A 23,489-nucleotide genomic window follows, 5' to 3' on the forward strand; every position below is an offset into this window, starting at 1 on the left:
CGGCCATGAGGAGAGGAGGAAATGCCGGGGAGCCGCGTGGGGACCCCGGCCGCACCACACCGCTCCGCTTTACTCCGGAAGGAGCGCGGGAGGAGCGGAGAAAGGGTCCCGAGTCCGCACCATGTGGGGAGACGGGAGCAGCGCCGCAGGGAGGAGACACATCCCGACCCAGGCTGCCCGGCTAGGTAAGACCTGAGTGCTCCGATCGCCGGCCACGGCAGCACTACCGCAGGACCTCTTCATGCCCCATAGGGGACAGGAAAAACACTGGAGGTGGCAGGAAGGGGAGGGTATTTAACCTCTTTGTGTTTCCTGTCCCCCATTAGGGCGGGGAGACATCCTCCAGTACCGCTGTCGTGGAAGGTGACTGGAGAAAACTTCCCTCATATATATGTTTCATATAGCTCCAAGTTCCAAGATTTGTAGTTCCGCACATGGCCTCTAGGTTTAGATTGACAGTTTTGAAATAGTTGCCCACTTTCGAACCAACAAGCAACTTTAGGAAAAGATATTGTGAGGAGCATATATAATATAAAATGATCATTCATCAAAATATATTTGTAACAAATGGCAATTGTAGCTGGAGTAGAAACCTCGTCTCATTTTATATGTGCAAATAGATTATGAAAATGCACTTTCAATTGTAACATTTCCGGCTTAGCAGTTGTGAAATAATAAACATTCATAATTCTGTATTAAAAAACAAGCCAGAAACTGCATAAAACAAAACAAAATGAAAAATAAAAACTTCACAAAATAGCCACTTGTTTAAAAAAAAATTGGATGTGAAATTAGATATAACAAAAAATGTAGTATGTATTTCAGCATGGCAAACAAAAATGTTACAAGTGCACTTATGCAGCAAAAAACCCCCGTAGTTTCATCCATATATAGTTTAGCTGTGGTTTGAAGTGCAGTTTTAATAAAAAAAAAAAAAAAAAAATGAAACACTAAGAAAAACAAAATACTTAGCATGCCCTGGAACATTTGTTGAATAGTTTTAGAAAACATTGACCATTTTCGTGAAAAAAACCCCCCCACAACATTTGGCTAACAAAAAACCATGTAAATGTATTGCTCCTTACTTTATGTCAATAAGCAAAAAACAAGCAAAATAGAACCTTATTTAGGATAATAAAATCACAGTTGTTCTACAACTGGTAATGAGTGTGGAAAAAGAGCAATCAAGATTATAAAGTTATGCAAATTTGGAAAAAAAAAAATGTCGATTCTAAATTCACTCCTAAAAGATATTTATTTTTGAATGCTAAAGCTTTTTTTTTTTTTTTTTTTTGTGGTTCCAGTTTACAAAGGCTTTTTGCAGTATGTTGCCAGGGAATAACCTATTGTTTGTCAAAGCAATTTTCTATGTGGTGATTTTTATTACTTGTAAGTTTTGTAGAGAATACAAATTCTCATGTAATTTTCAAGGACAGAGAAGAAAAAGAAGAAATGCACGAGGCTCGGGCTACACAAAAGGTGAGCTCAAACATTTTCCTGACATTTTATTATAGCCATCTTAAAAGCAAAAAGAAAAAAAAAAGAAAAATAATGTATGTGTGTGTATATATATATATATTTTTATTATCATTTATTTATTTATTTTTTTTCACAAAATTCTCAGCCTCCGAGTCCATGTTAACCATCTCGTGGAGGTGCTAAAAAAAATAAAACAAACCATCTGTACGTACACCAAGCAGAAAATAAAAAAAAAACATTTCCCCACAAAAGGATGACATTACGGCACAACATTGGCAGTCAATCAGGAAGATCCCTACGGAGAGATTTGCGGCATCTTCCTTCTAGAACGTTCTGCTGGAATCACCGCAGGGTAGGTTTCAGCTTTCCCACCGTGATCTTGTTTACAGTCTGCGCGCTTTGCGTGGCCGGCATCCATTGTGAGGGATGGGGGTGTTGTCTGTAATGGATATCACTTCCAGTCCTCCCATGGTTAACCCTTTGATGGCATGCTGTGAAAAAAAATAAAATAAAACAAAAATTAATAGAATAAAACCCACTCAGGATCTCACATCTTTTCTATGGTTGATTGTGTGATTCAGTGTATTAGTTGTACTTTTAGACATACTGATTGTTTTAGCCTAAAATACTGTTTAGAAGCAGCATTTTTGCTACTTTTCTTTTTTTTTCAGCAAAGAAGCGGCATTTTACAGTACCAGGAAAGCTGAGATTTCAGAAAAAATTTAAAAAAGAATGAGAAAGTGAAAAGACGCTGCGGCGTTTTTTGATGAAAAAACTAACTTTATTAAACATGTACTGTATACAAATTATACACGTAAAAGTGCAGAAAAACCTACATTTTGAACACAGCGTTTTTACTGCCAAGAGACCAGGTTCCGACTGCAGAAGAAATCACTTCAAAAACACCGAGTGTGAACATAGCCTTATTTTCTAAATTGGGTTTTCCAACCCCCCAAAACATGTATTTTACAAACCGCATACAACTTAAAGTACTACAGAAGGAGTACTGCTCAGCTTACCGATCCCCAATGTGTTGATTCAACATGTGACCGCTGCAGCCATTCACTGGTTGATAGGGTAACCTCAGTGTTGTAGACACATCAAAACAGCTGCCAATGATTGGTTACAGCGGTTAAACGTCAACATGTCACAACATTGTTGGAGTCTGGTAAACAGAGAGAAAAGAAAACAGGGAACCGTTGGCGTGTGGAGCTCAGAGATTGGTTGGTTGATTTATGATTATTAGGAAATTCACACTATTATAAGATGATAATAATAATAATAATAATAATAATAATAAAAAAGTCATTTAAACAATATTTTTAGATATCTTTGGAAAAAAAACAGCAATTACATCAAAGGCCAAACATATCTAACGAGCTATCCATGCCTGGGCCGGTATATAAATAAGGAGCCATTTACCGAGTGAGATTTTGGGGTCTCCTTAGAAACTATAGACCCAAAACATTAAGGGCACAATTTATTATTGCATTTGCAATTGTTTGTTTTGCAGTGTTTGCACCAAATTCATCTCCCAGTTTGCACCTTTTTGGATGACTATTTTATGTGGTTGCCTATGGTTTTTTTAGGGCTTGGTTTAGGGTTTCCAGATGTTTTCGCCTGATTTGTGATTTCCAACTTTTCAAAAAAGTTAAAAAAAAAAAAAAAAAAAAGTGTTACAAATGTATCCAAGTCAACCTCTGCAAAAGCCACAAGATAAAAGATAAAAAAAAAAGGGACACACAGTTCAGAATAATCAATGGCCCGAAGAGATCCCCAAAAATGAGCCTAAAGATGGGTCTTATTACCATTTCCAATTCCTACCAGCTTTTTCATGGAAGAGTACAAGGATGCCTGCAGGACATAGTTTCCTTACGGATTGCTCACATAACAGATTGGCATCTGGATTTTGGAGCGAAACACATGCACATTCCACCTCCCTTTATTTTCAATGGGAATCTGATCTGTTGTTCATATGAAGTGTAATTTTCTGCATTTGACATCGGCTTTGCAGGAAAAAAAAAAAAGTAGAGACATGTCACTTCTAGGCAGGGCTTCAACATGGAATCTGCCACACTTGGAATTTATTATTGATTAATAATGCGGCTCTCAAGAGCAGATCCATAAAAAGGCAAATAAAAATCCAAGATCGGTCTCCGTTTTCTCACCATGGATTCTGCAAATGATTTTTTGGAACTTAATGTGCTGCACAATTACAGCTATACACACGTGCATGGATTACCAAAGATCTACTGCTAGTAAAAGTAATATCCACCTTTTGAGTATTATTGGATAATATTTATTAAAACCATGATTATAGGCAGAGATCTTTCGGAGGCTGACATATTAATGACATGCACTGTGCTGCCAGCCCTAAACTCTTGCCACTTTTTATGCCGTTAAGGCCAGGGTCAGACCTAACGTATCAAAATACGGTCCGTTTTTTATGGCCGAGATACACAGAAAAGTTCCTGAACAGTGATCCGTATTCAATGCGAGGATGCAATTTTTTCTCCCAAAATTATCCGTGTGTCATCCGTATGGTATCCTTACGGCGAGAATCTCGCCAGCTTGCAAAATCGACATAGAATGGATCCATGGGCTCAAATATTCATGAAAACATTTATATATTATTAGATAGCATAAAAGCCTGTAATTCAATTGCCGGCTTTTGCCATCTCCTTATCAAACCCGACAGGATATGAGTCATGGTTTAAATACAGTAAACCATTTCATATCCGTTATATTTTTACATATTCCTCACTACTAATGTTAGTTGTGTGTGTGTGCAAAATTTGGGAGCTCTAGGTGTTAAAATAAAGAGTTAAATCACGGAAAAAAACTGGGGTGGGCTCCCGCACAATTTTATCCGCAAACTAAGGACATGGCTTACTGGACCCATGTCCTGGGGTCTGATCAGTCCAAGCTCAATTTATTTGAGAAGTACAAAGACAAGTGGGTGTCTTGCCCACTGTCAAGCATGGTGGTGGGAGTGTCATGGTTTGGGGCTGTATGAGTGATGCTGGCAGTGGGGAGCTACAGTTCACTGAGGAAACTATGAATGCTAACATCTACTGCAACATACTAAAGCAGAGCATGGTCCCCTCCCTTAGGAAACTGGGCCACAAAATTAGATCATGATAATGACCCGAAACACACCTCCAAGACAACTACTGCCTTGCTAAAGAAACTGAGGGTAAAAGGACTGGCCAAACATGTCTCCAGACCTAAACCCTACTGAGCATCTGTGGGGCATCTTCAAATGGAAGGTGAAGGAGCACAAGGTCTCGAACATCTACCAGGTCCGTGATGTCATCATGGAGGAGTGGAAGAGGATTCCAATGGCAGCCTGTGAAGCCATAGTTAACTCCATGCCCAAGAGAGTAAAAGCTGTGCTTAAAAATAATGGTGGCCACACAATATATTGACACTTAGGATACAATTTGGCCATTTCCACTTTTGTTGCAATCAAATTAGAAATGAATGGCCTTGTGTTGAGTTATTTAGAGGGCACACCAAATTTACACTTTTATACAAGTTGTACAGGGACTACTTTACTTTGTATCAACGTGTCAGATCTTGAGTGTTGTCCCATGAAAAGATATAATAAAATATAAGCGTGTATTCACTTTTGTGATACATTATATATGTTATACACCGTATATACTCATGTATAAGCCGATATTTTCAGCACATTTTTTGGCAAGAAAGCGCCCCTCTCGGCTTATACACGATTTATTGTCGGCAGGGGAGCAGAAGACATCATACTCACTCTCCTGGTGTCATCGCTGCATATTAGTCCCTGCCTCTCGGGCGCTGGCATCCCTCTTCCTGTCTTCCTGCCTGTGCTGAGCGGTCTCGTGGTGCCGCTTATTAAAGTAATGAATATGCACTCGTCTCCACTCCCATAGGCGTGGAGCACATATTCAGTTTAATGAGCGGTATCACTGACCGCTCAGCACAGGAAGGAAGACAGGAAGAGAGATGCCGGCGCCCGAGATGCAGGGACTGATATGCAGCGCCAGGAGGGTCAGTAGGACTGGGGAAGGGTGAGCCATGCGATATTCACCTGTCCCCGTTCCACCGCTGCGCTGTGTCTTCTGTGTCCTCTGGCTGTGACGTTCAGGTCAGAGGGCACGATGACATGGTTAGTGCACGCCCTCTGCCTGAGCAGTCACTGCAGAGAGCCGGTGAAGCTGAGGAGCAGCAACGAGAGGTAAGTATGTCATTTTTTTTTTCTTAATCACAGCAGCAGCATTATATGGGGCATATTTTAATATGGAGAATCTTATGGGGCCCGTCATGAACTTTATGGAGCATTATATGGGGCATATTTTGTATGGAGCATCTTATGGGGCTCCTGATTCAATATTCCAAAACATTTAATCTACTGATGTCTCAATTAATCTTACTTTTATTGGTATCTCTTTTTATTTTTGAAATTTACCAGTAGCTGCTGCATTTCCCACCCTAGGTTTATACTCGACTCGAGTATATATATATATATATATATATATATATATATATATATATATATATATATATATATATATATATATATATATATATATATATATATATATATAATTGCCTAAGGGTTTTTCCGTCTGTCTGTCTGTCCTGGAAATCCCGCGTCTCTGATTGGTCGAGGCCGCCAGGCCTCGACCAATCAGCGACGGGCTCAGCGACGTTGTCATAAAGGACGTAGACATCCCGCGTCTCTGATTGGTCAAGGCCGATCAGCGACGGGGACAGCGACGGGGCCAATCAGCGACGGGCACAGCGACGATGTCATAAAGGACGTAGACATCCCGCGTCTCTGATTCAGCGACGGGCACAGTATCGACGTAGATGTCATAATGGTTGCCAATCAGCAACGGGCACAGTGACGATGATGTCAAAGGACGTAGACATCCCACGTCTGATTGGTCAAGGCCGATCAGCGACGGGCACAGCGACGGGGCCAATCAGCGACGATGATGTCATAAAGGACGTAGACATCCCGCGTCTCTGATTGGTCAAGGCCGATCAGCGACGGGCACAGCGACGGGGCCAATCAGCGACGGGCTCAGCGACTGATGTCATAAAGGACACAAAAGAGAATGGTAAAACCAAAAACACTCAGTTTGAAAAAATGTTTGCAGTAATCCGCAAGTGCTAGTAAAAGATGTAAATAACAGGGTATTTGGTTGATACGTTTTTTGCAAAAAATGTATACTAAGCTGCTCTACCAATGTTCACGGTATACCCAACCGTTACACCGATGCCTCTACCCTGTGCCAGTCATTACACTGGCTACCCATCCACTCCAGAATCCAGTACAAAACTACTACCCTCATCCACAAAGCACTCCATGGCTCAGCACCACCCTACATCTCCTCCCTGGTATCAGTATACCACCCTACCCGTGCCCTCCGCTCCGCTGATGACCTCAGGTTAGCATCCTCAATAATCAGAACCTCCCACTCCCGTCTCCAAGACTTTACACGTGCTGCGCCGATTCTTTGGAATGCACTACCTAGGATAATACGATTAATCCCCAATCCCCACAGTTTTAAGCGTGCCCTAAAAACTCATTTGTTCAGACTGGCCTACCGCCTCAATGCATTAACCTAACGATCCCTGTGTGGCCTATATTAAAAAAAAAAAAAAAAAAAAAAAAAAAAAATTAATTAACTGGTTCATGCAGCTTTACATGAACACCCAAGCCTTACACTATGGCTGGTCCGAATAACTATAGCAATTGTTACCATCCACCTCTCGTGTCTCCCCTTTTCCTCATAGTTTGTAAGCTTACGAGCAGGGCCCTCACTCCTCTTGGTATCTGTTTTGAACTGTATTTCTGTTATGCTGTAATGTCTATTGTATGTACAAGTCCCCTCTATAATTTGTAAAGCGCTGCGGAATATGTTGGCGCTATATAAATAAAAATTATTATTATTATTATTATTATTACCCATATCAGAGCAGTCCTAACTAATGTATGCAATCCCTATCTGATGTATTTAAAAACCTGATCATCTGTACATTACCTGTGTGAACAGGGTTCAGAGAGGAAAAATCCATGTGTGCATACAGGGTAGAACAGCTTTTGTGCAGCTAGCCCAAGAGGAGTGGTGGAACTCCCCAGTCTTGTAGACACAAGAGAACAATTATGGAAACAGGAACACATGGGCTACCTGCACAGAGAACAAGTCTGTAAGAACATGTTCACACACCACCAAGAAACCTGAAGACACAAAAGAGAATGGTAAAACCAAAAACACTCAGTTTGAAAAAATGTTTGCAGTAATCCGCAAGTGCTAGTAAAAGATGTAAATAACAGGGTATTTGGTTGATACGTTTTTTGCAAAAAATGTATACTAAGCTGCTCTACCAATCATCACGGTATACCCATATCAGAGCAGTCCTAACTAATGTATGCAATCCCTATCTGATGTATTTAAAAACCTGATCATCTGTACATTACCTGTGTGAACAGGGTTCAGAGAGGAAAAATCCATGTGTGCATACAGGGTAGAACAGCTTTTGTACAGCTAGCCCAAGAGGAGTGGTGGAACTCCCCAGATGGAGATCCCACATGGATTTTTCCTCTCTGAACCCTGTTCACACAGGTAATGTACAGATGATCAGGTTTTTAAATACATCAGATAGGGATTGCATACATTAGTTAGGACTGCTCTGATATGGGTATACCGTGAAGATTGGTAGAGCAGCTTAGTATACATTTTTTGCAAAAAACGTATCAACCAAATACCCTGTGTTTTACATCTTTTACTAGCACTTGCGGATTACTGCAAACATTTTTTCAAACTGAGTGTTTTTGGTTTTACCATTCTCTTTTGTGTCTTCAGGTTTCTTGGTGGTGTGTGAACATGTTCTTACAGACTTGTTCTCTGTGCAGGTAGCCCATGTGTTCCTGTTGTCATAAAGGACGTAGACATCCCGCGTCTCTGATTGGTCAAGGCCGATCAGCGACGGGCACAGCGACGGGGCCAATCAGCGACGGGCACAGCGACGATGTCATAAAGGACATAGACATCCCGCGTCTCTGATTCAGCGACGGGCACAGTATCGACGTAGATGTCATAATGGTTGCCAATCAGCAACGGGCACAGTGACGATGATGATGTCAAAGGACGTAGACATCCCACGTCTGATTGGTCAAGGCCGATCAGCGACGGGCACAGCGACGGGGGCCAATCAGCAACGGGCACAGCGACGATGATGATGTCATAAAGGACGTAGAAATCCCACGTTTCTGATTCAGCGACGGGCACAGTATCGACGTAGATGTCATAATGGTTGCCATGGGGACGATGATGTCATAAAGGTTGCCTCGACCAATCAGCGACGGGCACAATCTGCCAATCAGCGACGGGCACAGTATCGACGTAGAAATCCCGCGTCTCTGATTGGTCGAGGCCGCCAGGCCTCGACCAATCAGCGACGGGCACAGCGACGATGATGTCATAAAGGTTGCCTCAACCAATCAGCGACGGGCACAATCTGCCACGAATTCTGGAATCATCATTGTCCATATACTACGGGGACATGCATATTCTAGAATACCCGATGCGTTAGAATCGTGCCACAATCTATATCTATAATTGCCTAAGGGTTTTTCCGTCTGTCTGTCTGTCCTGGAAATCCCGCATCTCTGATTGGTCGAGGCCTGGCGGCCTCAACCAATCAGCAACGAGCACAGTATCGACGTAGATGTCATAATGGTTGCCATGGTGACGATGTCATAAAGGTTGCCTCGACCAATCAGCGACGGGCACAGTCTGCCGCGAATTCTGGAATCATCATTGTCCATATACTACGGGGACATGCATATTCTAGAATACCCGATGCGTTAGGGTTTTTCCGTCTGTCTGTCTGTCCTGGAAATCCCGCGTCTCTTAAGGTACCGTCACACTAGACGATATCGCTAGCGATCCGTGACGTTGCAGCGTCCTCGCTAGCGATATCGTCCAGTGTGACAGGCAGCAGCGATCAGGCCCCTGCTGTGCTGTCGCTGGTCGGGGAAGAAAGTCCAGAACTTTATTTGGTCGCTGGACTCCCCGCAGACATCGCTGAATCGGCGTGTGTGACACCGATTCAGCGATGTCTTCACTGGTAACCAGGGTAAAAATCGGGTAACTAAGCGCAGGGCCGCGCTTAGTAACCCGATGTTTACCCTGGTTACCATCCTAAAAGTAAAAAAAACAAACAGTACATACTTACCTACAGCCGTCTGTCCTCCAGCGCTGTGCTCTGCTCTCCTCCTGAACTGGCTGTGAGCGTCGGTCAGCCGGAAAGCAGAGCGGTGACGTCACCGCTCTGCTTTCCGGCCGCTGTGCTCACACAGACAGTACAGGAGGAGTGCAGAGCACAGCGCTGGAGGACAGACGGCTGTAGGTAAGTATGTAGTGTTTGTTTTTTTTACTTTTAGGATGGTAACCAGGGTAAACATCGGGTTACTAAGCGCGGCCCTGCGCTTAGTTACCCGATGTTTACCCTGGTTACCGGCATCGTTGGTCGCTGGAGAGCGGTCTGTGTGACAGCTCTCCAGCGACCAAACAGCGACGCTGCAGCGATCCGGATCGTTGTCGGTATCGCTGCAGCGTCGCTTAGTGTGACGGTACCTTTATTGGTCAAGGCCGCCAGGCCTCGACCAATCAGCGACGGGCACAGCGACGATGATGTCATAAAGGACGTAGACATCCCGCGTCTCTGATTCAGCGACGGGCACAGTATCGACGTAGATGTCATAATGGTTGCCATGGCGATGATGATGTCATAAAGGTTGCCTCGACCAATCAGCGACGGGCATAGTGTGCCGCGAATTCTGGAATCATCATTGTCCATATACAACGTGGACATGCATATTCTAGAATACCCGATGCGTTAGAATCGGGCCACAATCTAGTAAATATATATATATATAATCTCCTACACATACATTTTAACACATTGATATTCAATATAATTGGTCCTTGTTCAAAGTCAGATATAGAAAAATGTTAAAAAAAAATAAAAAAATTTAAACAAATGAAGGAAGATGAGCAACGATCGTAAGCACATTTAATAGTTGGATGTAAATAATATATAAAAAGACTTTGACAAAATACAAAGTATAACAAGGTACAACCATACCCCCCACTGATACGTCAGACAGTGATACCAGCCTTTAATCATGTGCTGGGTAACATATCATGTATGATATTTAATAATTATTGAGGGAACTCCTCCTATGGGGCCATATAAGACTTGCAATCATCATTCGCCTCTGCACTCCCTGAGAAAGCACATTTGCGAAACGTGTGTTGGAGTGAGGGGCTGAGAAGCGATTCTTAGATGATATTATGAACCCAGGTCATTTACTCGCAGACTAACTGATAATATTGTGGTTACATTTGCATCCCTATTACCAGTAGGCTGCACTTAGTCTTGCACCGTTATATACATATCAGTGGTGCATTGGTGTACCTGGTAATACTGAGTTTTTTTTTACTTTCATATATATTATGATGGACATCCCACTATAAAAATACACTTCCGATTCCGCCCTTCGCCTTTATTGTTTTACATGCCTCTTGTCTGTCTGTGTTGCTTCTAACCTCTCTGTATAATCAGCTGCCATTAATAAAGGGCATTTGTGTTTGTATTTTTGCATTAGCGGTCATTTTTGTCTTAAACCTGGCTTATTTGGTTTACTCTAGTGGTTAGTTCCTGTATTGTCCAATTAGACCTAGACATATACCCAGGCGATTCCTTCATTAAGGGTAATTTGTTTATAGGATTTATTCTACTTACTGTTTACAGTTTCATCAGGCCGTCATAAATGGGCTACAGATCTAGAATACAATGGTTAGCCTTACAAATAAAAATCGGAAAATTGGAGCATCTCATGCTTGGTTCTCTTACAGAAAAAACACTAAATTCTAAAAAACGTCAATTGAAGTCTTAGGCAGCGTACACAGGACCAGCCTGCTTTTATCCATTTTCTTTCTTTTTTTTTTTTATTAGAGTGATCAGCGGATTTGACCAAGAATCACGCGGTGCTGGAGAGCAGCACTTTTATGCATGACAAGCGCTTGATGGAGGCACCTCGTGGTTGCAGACCCTGCATATGCCTCACTGACCCTAGATGTGACATCTACCAGTCTATGGTCGGAAGCACAAATAGCTATTGACCTTCACCTTACTGTAGGTCTCCTCACATCAGTAAATGTCAATTGAGGCACTTGACATACATAAATTACAGGTAAAGTACATGATTTAAAAGGTTATGTGCAGGTCTGACATCAAATTCGGCCCCAAAAGAGCTGTCAAATTAACTTCCTGGCATGATACAGACATAGGCATTATCACCATTATGATCAGTTGACTGTCGAGAAAAAAAAAAAATGAAGCTACACAGGCAAAACCTCACAGATCTGTTTGAAAATTTGGATTTTTTGCTTTTATTTTGTTTACTTAAAAAAACAAAACAACAAGAAAGACTGCGTGAGGGGGCGATTTAAACTTTTATACATATTTTTTTTTAACATTATGTGTAGTAGTTCCAATAGGTGACGTTAAAGATGTTGATCGGTCAAATCTGACAAGTCTGCAGTCACTTTGTGTGACTGCAGACTTATAAATTGGCTGTATGTTTGGCGTTGTCCTGCTGCAGAATAAATTTGGAGCCAATTACACCTCTTTCTGATGGTATTACATGATGGATATATATCTGTCTGTAGTTCCCAACATTCAGAACAACATTAATCCTAACCAAATCCGAGACTCCAATTACTGAAATGCAGATACAAACTTGCAAGTATCCTCCACCATGCTTCACGGTTGCCTTATGTTGTTGACATTTTATCGCTCTCCAGTTCTTCGGCAAACAAACTGCTTTCTGTTAGCCTATGTGCCCATGTTCAGGAAAGTGTGCAGAATTTTACTGAGCAAATCCGGACTACTTTTGCAGGAAATCCGCAGGCTTTTTTTTTTGCGCGCTTGTGCGGATTTTTCACGTTTTTTTTCTGGACCTTCCCAATGCAATATTAGGCTGCCGTCACACTAGCAGTATTTGGTCAGTATTTTACATCAGTATTTGTAGCCAAAACCAGGAGTGGAACAATTAGAGGAAAAGTATAACAGAAACATATGCACAACTTCTGTATTTATCACCCACTCCTGGTTTTGGCTTACAAATACTGATGTAAAATACTGACCAAATACTGCTAGTGTGACGGCAGCCTTATAGCGGGAAATCCACGAAAAATCCACAAAATTAATGAACATGCTGTGGTTTTTTCCGCGATGCGTTTTTAATCGCGGAAAAAAACGAAACGTGCACAAAAATAGCAGAATGCATTAAAAATAATAGGATGCTTAATTTAAGCCAAAAAAGGTGAAAAATCTGCAATGTGTGCACATAGCCTCACAGTCAAATATTTCACATTCTGACTCCTCAATAGAGACGAACTGCTGTCATTTTTTAAAAGCCAGCTTCTATGTTTCTGTTTGTAGTTTAGTTACTTGGCCATGTTTCCATGTAAAAAGTAAAGTTTTTGGTAATAATTCTTCCATGAAAACCACTTCTGGCCAAACTTCTCTAAAAAATAGATGGGTGTAGCTGATCCCACTGGTTGCTGCTAGTTCTGAGCTGATGGCACTGCTGGACATCTACTGATTTCAAAAGGGAAGTAAGCAAGATGTGTCTTGCATCTGCTGCACTAAGTTTCCTCGGTTGACCACTGTGTCTACAGTCCTGTCCACTTTTTGATATCATCAAAGCTGAGAAATACAGGCAGATACTTATCAAATAATCAAATAATACCATGAAGGAGGCGTGTGATTAGCACCAAACTTATTCTGCACCAGAACAAGGACCCCAAACATACTGCCAGTGTCCCTATGGAATATCTTCAGTGTAAAGAAGAACGAGGACTCCTGGAAGTGATGATATGGCACCACAGAGCCCTGATCTCAACAGCGAGTATGTCTGGGATTACGGGAACAGATGGAAGGTGATCTTCAGTATGTTTAGTACAATCTTCCCATAGAGTTTCTTCAAAAACAGTGTGCAAATGTATAAAGAAGAATTTATGCTGGTGGTCACGCTAAATATTGATTAGGATTTGCCTTTTGTTCATTCACTTTATTTTTTTATTAATTACCAAAATGCAAACTTTTAAACACGGATATTTTTGAAAGCATGTTTCGAAGCATTTTTCCCCCACAGCTGCCTAAAACTTTTGCATAGTACTGTACATCTCATTCTGCCCAGCGTTATAGGTTCCCTTTAAATGTCAGAACAGTACTAATGTCCGTGACAACTTGTATAATAATGCTTACCGCTCTGCCGGGTCCCATGCCTTTCACAATCACTCTGACATGAAGAACTCCTTTATCAACAGCTTTCTGAAAGAATAAAAAAACACAAGATAAGTGATATATATTAAAAAAAAAAAAAAAAAAAAAAAAAACACAGGCAATACACATTTAGAAATACTAAGAATTCTGGAAGTCCCAGGCATCCCAAGTGACGGAGTTGACTAAATGAGCACGTGAAGAATTCCTACATGAGCTCTTACATAGTCACTCTAAGAGAAAACTAAAAAGAGTAAAATGTGAATAATAATTTGCCTTAATGTTGAGGAAACACCCATACTGATCTACCTAGCAATAAACAAATACAAAGTGGCAAACGGAGAAAATTAGTAAGGGAAAAAGTGGCTTATAAATTAAGCTGCAGGGGTACCAGCTTGAAAAAAAAAAAAAAAGGAACAGTCAGGTACTAATCTACACGCAGAAAATGCCTTTTAACAGAACACCTACTGACCATCAAGCTGAAGGATGCATTGTCTGTAAATGGCGTGGAGTTTGGGAAGAGGGCCTTCCATTTTTTAAGAGATGGTGTTTTTGGCCGTGCTCTTTTACCAACCACATCTTGTCCCCCGTGCCACCCCAATCTCCGGAGCGCACATCCATTAAAATAAGCAGTCTGGGGTTCTCCTGCAATGTAATGCAGATTTCTCCGAAGACGTAAATGGCAGTCAGCCTGGGACGGGACGTAGAAGCATGAACACCTGCTGTAGCCCAGACACCTTAGCAGACCGACTAGATGTCAGCTCCCGTGGAGATAAAAGACTATGGGAGCTCTTCGAAAGCAGAACTGTCAGCAAGCTCAAATTTCAACAGTTCCTAAAAGCAGAATCAGTCAAGAAATGGACAAGTGCCGGAGCTCTGAAACATCCCAGTCATTGTAACAAGGGCCTCCACATATATTCACGGCAGCTTACAGTCTTCTCTCAGGTACACAAGGTAACCAGCAGGATTAACCCTGACAAACCCACCTTACGTAGAGCCACTGAATGGTAAGTTCCCAGTACAGAATTAGCAATCAGACCCTTCAACTGTTAAGGTACCGTCACATTAAGCGACGCTGCAGCGATACCGACAACGATCCGGATCGCTGCAGCGTCGCTGGAGAACTGTCACACAGACAGCTCTCCAGCGACCAACGATCCCGAGGTCCCCGGTAACCAGGGTAAACATCGGGTTACTAAGCGCAGGGCCGCGCTTAGTAACCCGATGTTTACCCTGGTTACCATCGTTAAAGTAAAAAAAAAACAACCACTACATACTTACCTACCGCTGTCTGTCCCCGGCGCTCTGCTTCTCTGCTCTGGCTGTCAGCGCCGGGCAGCCGGAAAGCAGAGCGGTGACGTCACCGCTGTGCTTTCCGGCCGCTGTGCTCACAGCCAGACCAGAGAAGCAGAGCGCCGAGGACAGACAGTGGTAGGTAAGTATGTAGTGGTTGTTTTTTTTTTACTTTAACGATGGTAACCAGGGTAAACATCGGGTTACTAAGCGCGGCCCTGCGCTTAGTAACCTGATGTTTACCCTGGTTACCAGCGAAGACATCGCTGAATCGGCGTCACACACGCCGATTCAGCGATGTCAGCGGGAGATCCAGCGACGAAACAAAGTTCTGGACTTTCTTCCCCGACCAGCGATATCACAGCAGGGGCCTGATCGCTGCTGCCTGTCACACTGGACGATATCGCTAGCCAGGACGCTGCAACGTCACGGATCGCTAGCGATATCGTCTAGTGTGACGGTACCTTAAGAGACAAGCCAAACACAGCAGCCTGTAGTCTGCGGTCCAAAACTGAGCAAGGGAATTAAATCTTCCTAAACTCTGTGCTCGATTTCGCGGGAGCACCCCCGGTCGACAATTAGCGCGGTATACAGCCAGACATATTGTCACTAAGGCTGCATTCACACATCAACATGTAATGGTCTGAGTGCGACCCATTATTCACGGACCGACTGTGGCTCCCCTGACCTGAGCTTGACCGCCTCAAAAGCATATCTGCGACTGTAGAATTCGGGGCAGGAGACCCCGGACCTGTCTGGGAATCCCTGCCCATACTTAAACCATGACACAGCTGTGTGAATGCAGCCTAAGGCTGTGTGCACACGTTCTGGATTTTTCACGTTTTTTTCCGCTATAAAAACGCGATAAAAACCACGAAAAAACGCATCCATTAAGCATCCTATTAATAGAGTGCAATCTGCAATTTTGGTGCACATGTTGGGGTTTTTTTCCAGAAAAAAAACGCATCACGGTAAAAAACGCAGCATGTTCATTGATTTTGCGGAATTTTCAAGGATTTCCCGCTATTTAATGCATTGGGGAGCTCCGGAAAAAAAATGCGAAAAATCCGCACAAAAAAAAACGCAAAAAAACGCATGCGGATTTCCTGCAGAAAATGTCCGGTTTTGTTTTGTTCAAGACATTTCTGCAAAGAATCCTGACGTGCACATAGCCTAAAAGGTAAAAAAAAATAAATAAAAAACTTCCGTGCAGCCCACAAGGTCAGCCATCTGCACGCTTTGTTGTATAGAGCACTCCAGTTAAATATAAAATATAAAAGAGCAAGTGATAAACCATTTAAAACAAAAAACAATGGGAGTGACAAATAAAAAACCTAAAGCTTGCTGTGGCGCTGGTAGTGGCACCCTTTACATTAAATTATGGTAATATGGAAACACATTTTTAATGGTCTCCGGTAAATGACACCTCTGATTCATTGTCGGTGACCATGTGACTAGAATTAACGCCAATGAATGATGGCCACATGGTAGGCCCTGTTCCTACATCACAACTGCTATTATTAGCAAACACAAGGCTTCCAAATGGTACAAGGTAGATCAGTTTCAACTGTGCGCAATATTATTAAGAAGTTTGAGAAGCATGGAACCATCAAGAACCTCCTTGGACATGGGGGAAAGAAGTAAACTGACAAGAGAGGTCGTCGAAGTTTGGTGCGAATGGTGTAAAAAACACCACGTCAAACATCCGAAGACCTGGAACAGTCTGGGGTTATGGTTTCAACAAGTACCATATGCAGAGCTTTATGGGCGAAAGCCAAGGAGGAAACCATTGCTGAAGACAAGACATAAAAAGGAAGCTGCAGATGAGTCAGGTATAATCACACACAGCTCTGCAGTGAGATCAGGAGAGCAGAGAGCGGCCATTACACATCACACTGGTATTGAACCCCTTCATTTATAATAATCTCTGGAGGCAGATTTCATGCAGATCAGTGTCCGCTCCATAGTCCTGGAACAGCTCATTTACATATAAGAAGAACACAGATTTCTCTGGAATAAGACATCAGATCACAGATAGAAAGCTGAACAAAATGATACCTTGATACGACCTATATGGCCATATATATGGCTTAGGAGGGTTGAACCTCAAGTTAAAAAATAAAGGATTTGCTCAAGCTTTAGGCTTTTTACTAGCTGGTGCGAGATTGTATTGAATTGGTATCCTGAAAAAAAAAAATCTGGAGAGAATCTATCAGCAGGTTTTTGTTACCTGATCTGGGAGAAGCATGATGTATGGCAGTGTTCCCCAACAGGTCATGTTTTCAGGATTCCCTTAGTATCGCACAGGTGCAGGGGATGCAATTATCCCATGTGCAATATGAAGGAAATCCAGAAAACATGATCTATTGGTGGCTATGAGGACTGGAGTTGGGGAACACTGATGGAGAGGCAGAGAATCTGATTACAGTGATGTATCACTCACTGGGCTGCTTGATATAATTTTGATAACATCACTGTTTTCTCTGCTGCAGATCCACCAGTCCTCTGAATACTGAGCACTGTATAACCGCACCCACGCCTCTGATTGAGAGCTTTCTGTGTACACTGTGCATAGGCAGGAAGCTGCCAATCAGTGACGGGGTTATACAGAGCTCATAAATATAGAGGACTACCTGGAAGTAGGTTTATCATCAGGAGATTATCAAACCTACAGCAAATGGCCCAGGAAGTGACACATCGCTGGAATTAAGGTCTCTGCCTTTACATCATGATGCTCTCAGAATAAATGACAAAAACCTGGTGATAGATTTCCTTTAACCTCAGGCAATTTAAGAAACGTCTGTCCACTCCGTGGGATCAGAATGCCACAATGTACAGAGGGAGCGCACATGTACACACTCACTTTACATACAAACAGTTCAGCTATATTCTTGCTTGATGTTTTCTGGTCTGTGAAGCGGCTACTTAGTAATACTGTTGGAAAACTTTCCGAGGCCGTACCAAGGGCAACATGAAATAGTAATTTCAGTAACAATGGGCGTGCAGGTCACGAAGGCCTTTTATGTAACCGTGCACAGAAAACTCTGATGGGTTTATCATTTCACAGCCTTGTCCTAATTAGTTTTATTTTGTGAAGTGAAACATTGTGACCTGCCTGTACGGCTAATCACGCTGGGAAATCTTGGCAGGGAGAAAGAAAACACAATCTATGGAACACCAGGGTCTCCGATCTGGCAACCTAAGGAAGGGGCTGCCACCTAGTGGACGTTACAGCCCTAACCTCTCGAATTTCACGCATCAAACAGGAAGAGTCCTAATGTCTGCAACCTGCGGATCACCCTCTACAATACTGCTATTAGAACATCCAGCTTTCGTCCGCTGCTACCAATAATATATCCACAGGATTAGGTTTAAATTGTAAATTTAATTTAAAAGGGCACTATTAAAAAAAAATACAGCACAACATTGTTGTTTGTTGCTTACGGACAGGCTGACGCATCTTCAAACGAGAGATCACACAATAGGTAAGCATTACCACTTAATCGCACATCTTTTTTATTACAGTCTGAAAATAAATATCTTGAAAAACATTTTGAAACGCCGACCTTTATTGTGAAAAGCAACACAAAATACCATGTGAATGAAGACATACAGAGTCTAGAATGTCACCAATACTTACCGTCGCTGCCGAGAGCCCGGCTGTCTGAGCGGCCACTGAAGAGCTCTTCTTGGCATTTCGGAAGCCCTCCGTCCCGCAGGAGGTGCGCGTTATGTACTTATTGTCGGGCTGCATCACCTGGATGTGTGTGCTGCAACACAAAGACGGACACGTTACTTCTATGCTGAACGGATACCTGTACATGGTGCACACCTCTATCAATCCATACTTTCCCACAAACATTAAGAACTGTAATAGTCTTCATATTGTTTATCTGGTCTTCAATCTGCTTTCTCCAAGGTGTAATATACACTAGAAAATATTATTCTTTTTTCTATCGTCTATAAAAAAAAGAAAAAAAGTTGCCCCGGGTCAGTCTAACATATAGATAGGTCCCAATAGAGTGGCAACTTCAGTAATCAGTGGCTCCTGGATGGGACCCACCTTGTAGCTCCCAGTATCTGCGCCTCCTCCTTTGATTACCTGGCCTAGTGCGATCTCATCGTTGTGGAGAGCCGCGGCTGCTGGACGGTAGGAGGTGGCGCTAAAGGCTCAATGGACACAGATTGGTAACGTGGCACTGAAACGGGTCCTGGGAATTCATTTGCACCATTTAAACTAAATACAATCAGAAACTGGGGCACATTTACTAGGATTTATTTTATGAAGAAACCTATAAATTACCTGGAATATATGACATTGCTTCTTTCATATTTTTATGTATTATTACAGGGTTTTCGCTGTAGACATGTTCAATTATTAAATGTGTTCTCCATTACCTGCAGAACCCCTCCTCAATCCCCACTTTTCCCCCTTGAAAATAATTATACATATCACCTCTGCTGCTGGCGCTGTTCCAGCACTATCAGCGTTGGCTCTCCATTAGGTCACCCAATCAGCGCTGGCTCTCCATTAGGTCATCCAATCAGCGCTGGCTCTCCATTAGGTCATCCAATCAGCGCTTGAAAAGAAGCTGCGGAGACACCATCACATGTTTCTCGACGCAAGCAGTGAATAGCCAGGCCTTTCCCCGGGAAGGAACAACCACGGGAAGGGCAGCATCCTATGAAGGAAAGCCACCTGTGCCAAGCATGGTATCCATCCACAGACAGCTGTTTCGGGGTTTTTGCCCCTCATCAGTGTGGAGTAGGAATCTGGCTATTAGGAGCAGTGCCTAGTAAAAAGGCTATAAAGGCACAGATGATTGGCCTCGGGGAGACCGAAACATCCAACACCGCGGAGACACCATCACGTGTTTCTCAACGCAGTGATTCCAGAACACTGCCCCCATCCCTTATGGGATATATGCAGATGCATGTAAAGAAGCTGCGGAGACACCATCACATGTTTCTCGACGCAAGCAGTGAATAGCCAGGCCTTTCCCCGGGAAGGAACAACCACGGGAAGGGCAGCATCCTATGAAGGAAAGCCACCTATGCCAAGCATGGTATCCATCCACAGACTATCCTGGCTATTCACTGCTTGCGTCGAGAAACATGTGATGGTGTCTCCGCAGCTTCTTTTCATGCATCTGCATATTTCCCATAAGGGATGGGGGCAGTGTTCTGGAATCACTGCGTTGAGAAACACGTGATGGTGTCTCCGCGGTGTTGGATGTTTTGGTCTCCCCGAGGCCAATCATCTGTGCCTTTATATCCAATCAGCGCTGGCTCTCCATTAGGTCACCCAATCAGCGCTAGCTCTCCATTAGGTCACCCAATCAGCGCTGACATTGCTCTCCTGCCTTTAGACAAATCACATACATCTGGAGGAAGGTAGCGCTGTTACTCTCTGACTTCCTATGGATGTATGTTATACGTCTAAAGAAGAGGAAAGTGAAGCCAGAGCTGATTTGCCATAGGGATCACGTAACAAATGTCATGCAATCCCTGGGAGAGCCACTGCAGACACCACTGGAACAACACCAGCAGCAAAGGTGATTATAAGTATTTTATAAGGGCCAAACTGATATTGTTCACTTATCTTCCTTCACATTTCTGCACATATTTGTCATGAATAGAATTATTTGATTATTGTTTATGTGGCTATGTGCACATTTGAAAGCTATGCAGAAGCAAAACCAGAGATTATGGGGCAGATTTACTAATGCTGTCCAAACCTTAAGGCTGTGTGCACACGTTCAGGATTTTTCGCGGTTTTACGCTATAAAAACGGGATAAAATCGCAAAAACACAAACATACATTAAGCATCCTATTAGAATGCATTCCACATTTTTTGTGCACATGTTGCGTTTTTTTCCGCACCGGAATCGCATTTCAGAAAAAAAGGCAGCATGTTCATTCTTTGTGCGAAATCGCGGGGATTCCGCACATATAGGAATGCATTGATCCGCTTACTTTCCGCATGTGGCTATGCCCACAATGCGGGAAGTAAGCGGATCATGTGCGGATGGTACCCAGGGTGGAGGAGATGAGAGACTCTCCTCCAGGCCCTGAGAACCATATACCTGTAGAAAAAAAAAAAAATAAATTAAAATAAAAAATCGTGATATTCACACTTTCCGACGTCCCCGGCAGTCTTCCCGCTCCTCGCCATGCTCCCGTTCCCAGTGATGCTTTGCGGCAATGACCTGTGATGATGTAGTGGTCTCGCGTGATGCTACGTCATCTGGGGTCATTGCCGCAAGGCATTACTGGGAACGGAAGCTGCCGGGAGCATCGCGAGGAGTGGGAAGGCTGCGGGGGTCGCCGGAAGGAGAGAATATCACGTTTGGTTTTTTTAAAATTATTTTTAACATTCTATCTTTTTACTATTGATGCTGCATAGGCTCCTGCGTAATTTTAATAATCAGCAGAAGGAAAGCCGACGGCTGAGGGCTGATGTTAATATTCTGGGCAGACGTAGTGTGGGAAACACCACAGGAAGCTGGGTAAATGCAAAACAAAAAGGCAGCAAATCCGCAAACATTTTTATACCTGCGTTGTTGCTGCGGATTTGACTGACTCATTTAAAGTCAATGGATGAAAAACGCTGCAGAAAAAAAAACGCACTGCAAATACTCAAGGAAAATTACTGATCATGTGCACAACAGTTCAGGACTGTCATTGAATTAGCTTGCATAAGGATTCCATAGCATTTTTGGCCCATTTCCGCGCGGAAAACTCGCTGCGAAACCGCATCAAAAATGCACTGTGTGCACACAGCCTTAGGCTATGTGCTCACCTTGCGGATTTGTGTGCAGATTTTGAGACACTGTTTTTGCAAAATCCACAGGTAAAACGTACTGTGTTTTACCTGTGGATTTACAGCGGATTTCCTACGGTTTTTGTGCGGATTCCACCTGCGGTTTTACACCTGTGGATTCCTATTGAGGAGCAGGTGTAAAACGCTGCGGAATTCGCACAAAGAATTGACATGCTGCGGAAAATACAACGCAGTGTTTCCGGGTGGTATTTTCCGCACCATGTGCACTGCGAATTTGGTTTTCCATAGGTTTACATGGTACTGTACAACGCATGGAAAACAGCTGTGAATCTGCAGCGGCCAATCCGCTAGGGATCCGCAGCCAAATCCGCAACGTGTGCAAATAGCCTCACACTTTAGCAACAAAACTTGTGACAACCCTACCGTGAATAACAAAGGTGACATAGCAAGGGAAATGGACAATGAGAGGGGCACTACAGGATACAAACCAGGGATTTTTGTGTACTCACCGTAAAATCCATTTCGCCGAGCCAATCATTGGGGGACACAGGACCATGGGTGTTAGTGTCCTCCTAGTGGCAGCAGCATAAGTAATACAGAAAGAATAGCTCCTCCCCTGCAGTATACACCCTCCAGCTGGCTCCAAGTGAACCGGTAACAAAGCAGTAGGAGCTTAACATTTAACCGGGATGAACTATGTCAAAACCAAACCAACACAGAAAACCAAAGCCGTAAGGCTAACAGGGTGGGTGCTGTGTCCCCCAATGATTGGCTCGGAGAAAAGGATTTTACGGTGAGTACACAAAAATCCCTGTGTCTCCTACGCCTCATTGGGGGACACAGGACCATGGGATGTCCTAAAGCAGTCCCTGGGTGGGGAACAATCAACTGTAATTGTTCCTTGTACCCACAGGTTACAGATGCGGCACAGCCGTCTGCAAAATTCGTCTGCTGACGGTCGCATCTGCCGAGGCCTGAGAATGAATATGGTAATGTTTTGTAAACGTATGCAGACTGGACCAGGTTGCAGCTCTGCAAACTTGTGCTGCCGAAGCTTGGTGCCGGATGGCCCAAGACGCACCCACTGACCGAGTAGAATGAGCCTTAATCCCTGCTGGGACAGGATGACCTCTGACTCGGTAGGACTCCTGAATAGCTGAACGAATCCATTTGGCTATTGTCGCCTTGGAAGCGGGAAACCCCTTCCTTGACCCTTCTGGGAGCACAAACAGGGCATCTGACCTGCGAAAAGACGCTGTCCGTGAGACGTATCTCTTGAGAGCTCTCACTAAATCCAGTGTGTGGAGGGCCTTCTCGATGCGATGTACTGGTGCCGGACAGAGTGACGGTAAGACAATCTCCTGATTGAGATGGAAGGATGAGACAACTTTTAGCAAAAAGGACGGGGATGTTCTCAAAACCACCTTATCCTGATGAAAATTCAGGAACGGAACCTGACAAGACAAAGCCGCCAGCTCTGAGACGTGTCTAATGGATGTGAAGTCAACCAGGAAGGCAACCTTCCATGAAAGAAAGGACAGGGAAACCTCCTGTAGAGGTTTGAAATGAGCGTCTTGCAAGACT

At 43.3% G+C, this 23,489-nt stretch overlaps 1 protein-coding gene across 1 annotated transcript in view; it reads right to left on the reverse strand.

Annotated features, from left to right (window-relative positions):
* Positions 1–1,480: 1,480 nt before the first annotated feature.
* MRPS11 (mitochondrial ribosomal protein S11) overlaps positions 1,481–23,489 on the reverse strand; it is a 42,774-nt gene continuing 20,765 nt past the window's right edge. The window contains exons 4-6 of the mRNA XM_069766235.1: positions 18,761–18,890; positions 13,813–13,878; positions 1,481–1,970 (exon numbers count right to left, since the gene is read on the reverse strand). Coding sequence (XP_069622336.1) covers positions 1,863–1,970; positions 13,813–13,878; positions 18,761–18,890 — 304 coding nt within the window. The 3' untranslated portion in view covers positions 1,481–1,862. The remainder of the gene's footprint in view (positions 1,971–13,812; positions 13,879–18,760; positions 18,891–23,489) is intronic.

This window comes from Ranitomeya imitator, chromosome 4, assembly GCF_032444005.1.
Source record: "Ranitomeya imitator isolate aRanImi1 chromosome 4, aRanImi1.pri, whole genome shotgun sequence".
NCBI classification, from domain to species: Eukaryota; Metazoa; Chordata; class Amphibia; order Anura; family Dendrobatidae; genus Ranitomeya; species Ranitomeya imitator.